Below are 10114 nucleotides of genomic sequence, written 5' to 3'. Positions count from 1 at the left end.
TGTGGGATGCTCTCGGCGGCGTGCATGGGCGGTGCTCTTTCGGACGATTAAAACACCGACAAGCTCAGCAATCAAAACCTCGTATTGCAACTCGCTGCTATGAGAGGAAGTACACACACGTCCTAGCTTTACGAGCACCTACGAGAGATTGAATTTGTAGAGCTTTTGGCCATCACTCTGGATGAAAATGTCATCTGCTTACTAAATTCTCAGAATTTTTTGACCACGTTCCAGAATCCAAGAATTGTCCCCAGAGCATTTCATTCTAGCGCTTATACATTCACTGGAGCATGGTATATATTGGATCAACCTCTCATGTCCACGGTTCTCCCTTATTCTCGTCCCCGATTTCTCCGCGGGATCCCTACGAACGAACACTTACGAGGACATTTCATCTCTATTTCCCGTGAGGATAAATCCTAGTCAGGGATCCCCGTTCATGTTTAAATTATATTTAAGACATATGTCATTTATTATTACTGCAAAATACTGTCACATATACATACTATCAGATGTGAGAAATCATTACAAGTACATTAAAATGAACATACTTCTATATTAAGTGATCTTTCGATAATGTAATTATTTATTTTTATCATTAACTAGTACTGAAACATCGTCACATCAAAGTTGAACGGGTCCATACGGGAAACAAAAAAACCCATCCCCGTTTACTTATCAGGAAAAAAAAATTCTACGTTGACATCCTTGTGAAGTGAGAAACTTCTATATATATCTCTATCTCTAATAGAGGAATTCCTTGCGGAAAATTAGGTATCGGGATCTATTACCATCTCTATGTCCAGTTGTCCACCACTCGTAAATAATATTCTTTCATCATATAATAAACCTTCGTTAATATGCACACAGTCAAATGTACCACCTCTTTCCTATAAACAATGAATTTATCATTTTTTGGCGAGTCAAATAGTTCAAGATTTGACTAGACCTACATAAATAAGTATTAGCATTTAAAATATTAAACCAATATCATAAAGTAATTTTATAGTATATCTACGGAAATCATAAATACTAATAATCTACTTATAAATTTAGCTAAACTTAAAGAGGCTTCACTTAATTTAAATTATCTAAAATTGCACAATATCTGCTCGGCCGCCTGTTTCGTACGATTGCAGCCGTTGCTGTATGTTTAGTCCCTGCAGTTGCTGTAGCTTTATGCAGCCGAAACAGCGCTGCAAAACGGAAATACCCAACAGAAAAAATAAGCCACGCAAAAGGACCACTTGCAAGTTGCAACCCAACCCCCAAGTTTTTCAACTCCTTTCCTTTCACACGCCCAGCTCCCACTTCCCAGCACCAGCTCTCACACCTCTCCTCCTCCTCCTCCTCCCTCTCCATTTTCCAATCCCCCGATCGAGCAACCACCAGCCCGGCCCGTCTTGCTCCATGCATAAGGTCTCCGCCCGCCATGCCGCACCGCCGCCGAGCCCTTAACCCGACGCTGCCCCCGCCACCTCCCGCCGCCACCGCGTTCCACCTCGGCGGGGACGAGGCGCGGCTGCCGCTCCTCGCGGACTACGCGCTGCTCCACCAGCCCGCCGCCTCCGCCGTCGACGCGCCGGCGTCGTCCGAGTGGAGCGCCGGGAGCGCCTTCACCGCCACCTCCGACGCGGCCACCACCACCGCCTCCTCCACCGCCACGGCGCCGCCGGGCTCCTCCCAGTCCCAGCTGCTGGCCGCCGGCGGTAGGGACAGCGACACGTGGGTCCGCCGCGCCAGGGAGGGCTACTACCTCCAGCTGTCCCTCGCCATCCGCCTCACCTCGCAGGCCTTCCTCGCCGGCGCTCCTCCCGCGCCCGACCTCCTCTTCGGCTGCAGCCCCGTCGTCGTCGCCGACCACCACGCCGCTGCTGGCGACGGCGCGGATGATTCGGAGGCCATCTCCTACCGGCTCTGGGTAGGTGCATATACTCACCCACACGAATGCATACATGGGCCGTACGAACATGGTCGGGTAGAAGTAGAACACACAAGCATAAGCATATGCATATGATGGTGCAATATGCTTGCGGGCTTGTGGCTAGGGAGACAAGCGCAAACTCCTGCACATTAAGATTTCAAATTTGCTGGAAAAAGGTTGGAGAAGAGAAAATTCTCTGTGTTTACTGAAAGTTCGTGATGTTGTTCGTTCGTTTCATTTACTGTTGTTATTAATACTATACTCTCAAAATAAATGGTTTAGGAGTGGTGGTGGTGGTGATTACTTATATACCTCCAGGCTGGTCAATGATGTCGTCGCTTAAAATAAGCTGGTATAAATATCCATGCGCATGATCAAAGAACAAGCACGTTACTTATTGCAATTTGCAAGCGATGCAGAGATTCTTCTCCGTTGAACAGTGTTTATGTATTTTCGACGCGCTCTAGTTTATTATTATTGCAAGTTGATCGATGCAAGCTGAGCCGTGCGACCTTGAGCTTAGTCCTAGTGAACAGTGACGATCGATCTAGCCCGTGCGGCCACTGTGCTTATTTATAGACCGGCAAGCATTGTAATTATAAGGAGCCAGGAAATTAAAGCAGCTGACAGGCGATCTGCATGCATGCGTGTGTGCGGTGCCGCAGGTGAACGGGTGCCTGTCGTGGGGCGACAAGATCGCGCACGGGTTCTACAACATCCTGGGCATCGACCCGCACCTGTGGGCCATGTGCAACGTCGCGGAGGAGGGCCGCCGGCTGCCGTCGCTGGCGGCGCTGCGGGCGGTGGGCGCCAGCGAGTCCTCGCTGGAGGTGGTGCTCGTCGACAAGGGCGCCGACTCGGTGCTCCTCGACCTCGAGCGCCGCGCGCTCGACCTCGTCCGCAGCCTCGCCGTCCTCGTCTCCGACCACATGGGGTGAGCACACCGCCCGCGCGCGCGCGCGCTGCCTGCCTGCCTGCATCTGCGTGCATGGGCGTGTCGCCCGTGTTCCTTCCTTCCTTTTTGCTTCGCTGCAGAAAAGCTAAATCAGCACCACCGGCTTACATGCCAGGCTCGTGCGCATGCACTGGTCTATGTGCTAGACCAATCGCTAGGCTGCTGGTAGGCCGAAGCTGCAAGATGTTCCGTGAATCCGGTGGTCATGGTCACCGACGAACACGTGAACCCAATATAGTTCGACTGTTTGAGTCCACCACCTTCATGTGACGTTGTCTCTTTTGTGTGTGTGCTTTCCCTTTTCCTTCTGAAGAGGTGCGTTGCGATCGGAGGATGGGGACCTGTACCTGCGGTGGAAGGCGGTGAGCAAGAAGCTGAAGAAGAGGCAGAAGTGCGTCGTCGTCCCCATTGGCGGCCTGTCCATAGGCTTCTGCCGGCACCGTGCCATTCTTTTCAAGGTAGCACTGCCCTACTACCCAGCACCGGTGGTCATGGTGCAACGCAACTTGTTAGGGTATGTTCTAAGCTCAAGTGCCATCTTTAATTTCTTCTCCGAAAATGTTCAGGTACTTGCAGACTTCATCGGCCTGCCATGCCGGATTGCGCAAGGTTGCAAGTACTGCTCTGCGCCTCACCGATCATCTTGCCTTGTCAAAGTTGACAGTGAGAGAAGATACGTAAGGTCTGTGCTCGTCCGTGTTCTTTTCTGCAGATAAATTGTAGGATAACGCCGACCTTTAGGCAATTAAAACTGCTATTCTGTAGCTTCTCTTCTCGTGAAGTTTGAGCGTTTCCATGGTTTCGTACAATCACACTGAACTTCGCAGTTGCCACACTTTTCTGTTACGCATCGTCCCACCAATTCTGCGTGTGGTTTCAGGGAATACGTCGTGGACCTTGTAGTTGAGCCGGGGAGCATCAGCTGCCCGGACTCATCCATCAACGGCCAGCTGCTGTCCACCGTGCCTTCACCTTTCAAGACTTCGTCCGCAGTCGGCTCAGGGAACTACACAACACCAGTCGCAGCCTGGAACCAATCAACAGCCGGTGAACGTCGCAACATGGTATCATCGAATCCCCAGTGCTCAGGTACGCTACCTACTGAGTATCGTGCAGTAACTCAACCGTACCGCTGGCCTCCGATACTGTGCTACATGTAGTTGCTAGGTGCCGCGTTGTGGAGAACAGCTCTGCTCAGGTAGCCAGAAGCAAAGAAGACTTGGTGCCGAAGTGTGGACAGATCACACAGAATGGAAACTGTAATGGCGTATCAGTGTTACAAGTGTCGATGCAGTTGAAGGCAATGGACATCGGTGCTGAGAACGGCAACAAGGAGAACGTCCCTGGTGCTGATCTTCCGAAACCCATGAGCATTGAGCCGCCTTTTGCCGTAGATTGGCTGGAGATATCATGGGAGGAGCTCGAGCTCAAGGAACGCGTGGGCGCCGGTACTCCTTTGCCTCCAGGATTTCTGCTAATTTACTCTGTGCTCTGCATTTGATCACGGTTAGTTACAAATGCAGGTTCTTTCGGCACGGTTTATCGCGCAGACTGGCATGGTTCAGTAAGCACCTCAAACTTGCATTCTAAAACCCGGTTTTCTGTACTTTTGCGGTGAGTTAAGTGCCCTTTTGAGACCATAAGTGTATTGGGTTCTGCAGGATGTTGCAGTAAAGGTGCTTACAGACCAGGATGTTGGCGAAGCCCAGCTGAAGGAATTCCTAAGAGAGGTCGCTTTACCACCCTAGTTTTAAGTTATCTTGTCTAACTAGCAATCATAATCTGATGACCATATGAATGCACATGGTTTCCAGATTGCTATTATGAAACGAGTCCGCCATCCGAATGTGGTATTGTTCATGGGTGCGGTGACAAAATGCCCACAATTGTCGATAGTGACAGAGTATTTGCCCAGGTAAAATTTTCATGAATTTCTGCTGTCTGACTTGTTACTGGTAGTTGGATATCATTGAGAAAAATAAGAACCCTGCTGGTGTAAACAGAGGGAGCCTCTTCCGACTCATCAACAAGGCAGCTAATGGAGAGATGCTGGATCTCAAGCGTCGTTTGCGCATGGCACTAGATGTTGTATGTATCACATCGTGTTCTACGCGTGAGAGACTCCAGAAATGTCATTGATATCTCTACTTGCTGTATCATGTATGTACAATGCAGGCAAAAGGCATCAACTATCTCCACTGCCTGAATCCTCCTATTGTGCATTGGGATCTCAAGACACCAAACATGCTGGTCGACCGGAACTGGTCCGTGAAGGTTGGTGCATCTCCCAGATAGATAGCATAGTATGGTCCTGATCCACTGTTTTCCTCTTGTTTCTTTACTTTCCTTGGTGATATGACTTCAGGTAGGTGACTTTGGCCTGTCCAGATTTAAGGCAAACACCTTCATATCATCCAAATCAGTTGCTGGAACAGTAAGTTTCGTAATGTTGTGCCCAAACAGCAATCTAGCGCTAAGATTACTGTTTCTTACCACCCGAGTACTCTTGCCGCCGCAGCCAGAATGGATGGCGCCTGAGTTTCTGCGCGGCGAGCCATCGAACGAGAAGTGCGATGTTTACAGCTTCGGCGTCATCTTGTGGGAGCTCCTGACGATGCAGCAACCATGGAGTGGCCTAGGCCCTGCGCAGGTAACCTTCCATCTCTTGATGCTGATGTGGAAAACAGTGGTGGTTTGTGGTTTCTGATTTGGTGAGGTGACGTCTGCAGGTAGTAGGAGCTGTAGCGTTTCAGAACAGAAGGCTTCCGATTCCGAAAGATACCAGTCCAGAACTTGCTGCTCTAGTGGAAGCCTGCTGGGATGAGTAAGCCTTTTCTGCAGCCAGAAGCTATTATGATCAAAGCATTTGTGAAGTGGCAAGATCAAATTTGCGCATGACAGTATGCTGTTTTCAGGGAAAAGAAATGGTATCACTGATGCTGTCTTTGCTTTCATTGTTCAGCGATCCAAGGCAGCGGCCTTCGTTTTCGAGCATTGTGGATACGCTGAAGAAGTTACTGAAGGCTCTTCTTGGAGGTTCATGAGGACTCTTGCTGGATGTCTTGGCTGCCATTGTGTCCTCCATTTTTCTCTTGTTTTCTCATTCCTTTTCTGTCTTTGTCCATGCTAAACTACGGAAAGGAATAAGGCTGTTTGCCTTAGGAATGGAGATGAGATAGCCGAAGCAGCACAAGTGCATTGCTGCCTCGAGTGGGCTAGGTCACTTATCTTTTTATCCTCTCTTGCCTTTGTACAGCGATTCCTAGTGCTAATAGAAATTGCTCGTTTGCCTCATGGGAGTTGGTGATCTGAATATCTGCTATCCCTGAATGTTCTAATTGGTCCTATTATTGGTTGTGCAATAAGACTGGATATATGTGCTCTGGTCTCTAGGAGAAAGGAAAGACAGTTTTGACGCCAAATTAGAATAGATCACGGGATATAGATAGAGTTTCTATACAGGTCTCGAACAGAACTCAGTTGAGATCTGAGTGGCTAGAGTGAGCAAAACAACTACGGGGAACTAATAGTTAGGGAAAACTATCTTCTTCCTGTCCAACAGTTCAATTGTGATTTTGTCCTTGTTTTCTTTTTTTACTATGTAGATTTATCCTCACTATTTTAAAATGAATCCTCCATTTACCCTGGTTTCGATGTCCGTTAAATGAGCATAGATAAATGACAAAGGCAAGAGTTGGGGGGCCAAAAATAAACTTAATCCCTTTTTAAAAATTTATACTGGGCACTTGAGAGGCCACACTTTAAAACTTGGCTTCAGAGAGTCTCCAGGCCAGATAAATGGGAGAAAAAAAAAGAAGAGTGATTCTGTGACTCGCAAATTTTCAGGGTTCTCAGAAAAGAGAGATGTTAAGTTACAGCGAGCACAAACCTTGCCCGGACAGCATTCGGCCATGCCTAGGATATAACAACGTATCAAAAGATACAGTCTCTAAAAAATGGAGTGTAATTTCCTATCAACTTTTGTCATCAACTAATCCTTACACTCACCTATTTTACGACTCTGCTTGCCTATCACACGCAAAGCCTTGCAAAGGTTAAGTACCCCGTGTGCCCTCTAGCACTGCTGCATGGCCTAACCAAAATGGAGGAAGTCCTTTGTGGGCAGTCCGTGTTTTCACCTGGGGTTGTGGGCATTCTTCTTTTCTGCGGAAGAGGCCCCACATAAGCCTCATCGGAGGTGAGGCTCTTCAGAGCAACGTCTCGTACTTCATACGTGCGAAGAAGGATCTCAAAGGTTCTAATATCTGTGGAACACAGTTGGTTTTCGTTAGCTCCTTCAGCATGGCAATTTGAAACATGTGAAATACCCTTGCCTCCAACAAAGGCAAGGCGTTGGAGTTACATATAAAAGATCCTTGATTAGTACCAACATAAGTAAGACTCTGTAAGGTAAATGTATACAATGTGAGTATGTGACTTAGGAGAACCTATTATGTAGTCCATTCAAGACACTTGAAAGTGATACGAAATCACATACTATTCGACACAAATTTTATTTACTGCTCATGAAATAACACTGCAGTTAGGCAGCTAGTACTAATCAAGCCACATTAACACTGGGAGCAAACTATATAATAATTGCAGTTACTCCTGTCTCTTGGACACCGTGCTGAAAGAATGCATACGCATGCAATCATAACTAGGCACCCAAACACATTCTGGACCTTTTTTAAAAAAAAACACACATTTTGTGTCCAACATATTCACAATCATGTTTGTAGCATTCCTCTCAGTTTCTACTCCTTTCCTTTCAAAATTTTAAGCCATCCTTACTATCTAGACATAATGGTTGGAACGATTTATAACAGAGGGTGTAGCAACTTAATTTTATTAGAAGTAAAAACAAATTTAAATGGACAGTACATGCCAGTAAAAACTACTTCGACCTAAGAGCCCCTTGATAATGCAGGCATTTGTCATGTAAGAAATCTGGACAGGTGTTTCCAAATAGCCAGTCTCTAGAGTACACTATGTTTGATACCAGACCAAACATTATCAATCCTATCTAGATGAAGCAAATTAAAGGAGTGTACCATACCTGTGAAACAAGTCTTCATGGCCTCACAAGCACGCTGCACTTGCTCAATACAAGGCGAAAAGGAGCACAGAACACCGTCTTTCTTTAGCATCAATCCGACAGATGGTATTGCAAGCCAAGGCTGTGGCAAGTCCAGGAAGACAGCATCAGCAGCACCACAATATTCCTCTGGGAACCCTTCACCTTGTATATCCCTCACATTGACTGTGATGAGGCTGCTCAGGCCATTCTTCTCAAAGTCTTCCCTATTTACCGGACAATTTGAAACTATAATTGCTGATGACGCAAGTGTTCCGAAAATCTCACATGTCTTATTTAGAGGCTAAGTTGTTTCCCACAAAAGCCTTGTCTACGAAAAAGAAAACAGAGTGGCTGTAGCGCATTCTTACCTTGCCGAGGCGGCCCTCTGCTCGTGGAAATCGAAGGTGTGGACACGGCCATACGGCGCGACGGCGCGTGCCAGCGAAGTGGTGAGCGATCCGCTGCCCGTACCGGACTCGAGAACAACGCAACCGGGTACAAGCTCGAGGTAAGCCACGACGAAGCTGATGTCAGCGATGTAAAGGATCTGGGTCCGGTGGCTGAGCACCAGAGTCCAGAGCTCCGGGGTCGGCGCCAGGAGGTGCACGAACCCACTGCCTGCCTTGCCTCCGCCCTTGCCTCCGCCGCCGCCGCAACCTGTTCCGAATACCTTGGACCCGAAGGGGCGGCCGATCCAGTCGTCGTGGCGGAAGACACCGAACCGGTTCTGGAGCACACCGCCGGCGCGAACCGCGACGGCGCGCATCGCATCGTGGCGCTCGTACACCACGACGGTGTCGCCGTCCGCAATGCAACGTTGCGAGGTGGGCTTGTCCGAGGGATCGAGCGGGACCATCATGGTTGTGAAAGGATCACGCGCTCACGGCGACCGGACGGTGGGACGGGAAGAATTGCGGCCCCACAAAACGCGGCGGCGGCGGGGATTTAGGTATGCCGCGTGTACGCCGGCGAGTGCCTGTTTCGTGCGCTGGGCCTGTCTTCTGAATTGTAGTGATCACTACATCGCGTGGGCTGTCGTTGATGGGCCTGATCATTTTATGGGCTGGTAATTGTTTTGGGGTTTTCGAGGTGTACCTATGTACTTTTGCGAATTGGGCCGTATTTGTGACTGGATCACGGTTAGGGATGTCAAAGAGGATTTGCCGTCGGCTCACCATCCTCGGCGAAAAAAATAATTCTATCCCATCCCTACGAATGTTCATTGAAAAACTATCCTCATCGAATAATTTGTCCAGCGAAGAATCCGTTCCATTACAAAATACAGTATTTAAATACGGATATAAATTAAATATATCAAATCAATATAAATTTAAAAAAGATGAATTAAAACTACAAGAGACACCTACTTTGAAGTATAGTTTGATATATATACTACTATAGAATCCGCCAGTTTAAACTTTGTAAAACACTCCAACTAAATTATTCTCATACTCATAATCTTCACTAAATCCACCAAACAAATTGCAACACCGGATTTGTGCTATGTTTTAGTATGTCATATTATAATACAAGTAGGACTGTAACAACTTGAGTTTAGAAAGAAAAAACTCGTTTCAACGGTAATTGAAATGGTTAAAAGATCCTATATGCAATAGTAGCATTATAATAAAATGGATGTTTTCAGAAAATCCAAATATCAACAGGACCCGTAGATTTCCTTGAGTAAATCTTGGATAAGGATTAACTAACATAAGTCTTTTCCATCAACATCTCTGTGTTCTCCCATCTTAAGTGCATCCTCAAGATTGACACAAACGGTCATTGATCTCTTATCATCCATGGATCACAACCTATCTAAAGTAAATAAGAAATCAAAGTTTTTTTCATCATACCCTTGGAATTGTTCAAATATCCTAGTAAGACAAGTTATAACTTGATAAACAATAGGTATTAAATCATCAATCCTAAATGACCCCTCTATACATCACGACTCGATAGAAGCATCATATGCGCACGGCGCACTCATCAAACTGTGTTTTTTCGTTTGATCTTACACTCTATTCAGAACCCTGGATGGATATCCATCTCTATGCAATTTGCTTTGCATCTTCCAATGATTCTGAGGACCCGTAATCCATCTTCTATGCACTTTCCAAAAAAGAAAACCAAACTATGTACAGACTAATTTAAAATA

At 47.0% G+C, this 10114-nt stretch overlaps 2 protein-coding genes across 2 annotated transcripts; one reads left to right on the top strand and one right to left on the bottom strand.

Moving 5' to 3' along the window:
• Positions 1 to 1239: 1239 nt before the first annotated feature.
• On the top strand, positions 1240 to 6173 carry LOC103645957 (serine/threonine-protein kinase CTR1). Its single transcript, XM_008670680.4, has 15 exons — positions 1240 to 1921; positions 2590 to 2858; positions 3193 to 3337; positions 3446 to 3561; positions 3760 to 3968; positions 4040 to 4327; positions 4403 to 4443; positions 4541 to 4609; positions 4694 to 4794; positions 4883 to 4967; positions 5055 to 5153; positions 5245 to 5313; positions 5398 to 5529; positions 5609 to 5703; positions 5842 to 6173. The coding sequence occupies exons 1-15, from the start codon at positions 1433 to 1435 to the stop codon at positions 5921 to 5923; spliced, it is 2289 nt and encodes a 762-aa protein (XP_008668902.1). The 5' UTR covers positions 1240 to 1432; the 3' UTR covers positions 5924 to 6173.
• A 531-nt stretch (positions 6174 to 6704) lies between these two features.
• LOC100273802 (tRNA methyltransferase catalytic subunit TRM61) lies at positions 6705 to 8940 on the bottom strand. Its single transcript, NM_001148204.1, has 3 exons — positions 8328 to 8940; positions 7939 to 8183; positions 6705 to 7144 (listed from the first exon to the last, which is right to left on the bottom strand). Exons 1-3 carry the CDS (start codon positions 8816 to 8818, stop codon positions 6912 to 6914), a joined length of 969 nt encoding a protein of 322 aa, NP_001141676.1. The 5' UTR covers positions 8819 to 8940; the 3' UTR covers positions 6705 to 6911.
• Between the last annotated feature and the right edge of the window lie 1174 nt (positions 8941 to 10114).

Source organism: Zea mays, chromosome 2, assembly GCF_902167145.1.
Source record: "Zea mays cultivar B73 chromosome 2, Zm-B73-REFERENCE-NAM-5.0, whole genome shotgun sequence".
Taxonomy (NCBI): Eukaryota; Viridiplantae; Streptophyta; class Magnoliopsida; order Poales; family Poaceae; genus Zea; species Zea mays.
This window is presented reverse-complemented; position numbering and strand designations above follow the sequence as displayed.

Coding starts and splice junctions, on each gene's coding strand:
- LOC103645957 (XM_008670680.4), top strand. CDS start 1,433: ATGCCGCACCGCCGCCGAGCCCTTAACCCGACGCTGCCCCCGCCACCT. Junction 1,922..2,589: donor CCATCTCCTACCGGCTCTGG/GTAGGTGCATAT, acceptor GCGGTGCCGCAG/GTGAACGGGTGCCTGTCGTG. Junction 2,859..3,192: donor CTCGTCTCCGACCACATGGG/GTGAGCACACCG, acceptor TTCCTTCTGAAG/AGGTGCGTTGCGATCGGAGG.
- LOC100273802 (NM_001148204.1), bottom strand. CDS start 8,818: ATGATGGTCCCGCTCGATCCCTCGGACAAGCCCACCTCGCAACGTTGC. Junction 8,184..8,327: donor CAGAGGGCCGCCTCGGCAAG/GTAAGAATGCGC, acceptor TCCGGTAAATAG/GGAAGACTTTGAGAAGAATG. Junction 7,145..7,938: donor CATGAAGACTTGTTTCACAG/GTATGGTACACT, acceptor TGTGTTCCACAG/ATATTAGAACCTTTGAGATC.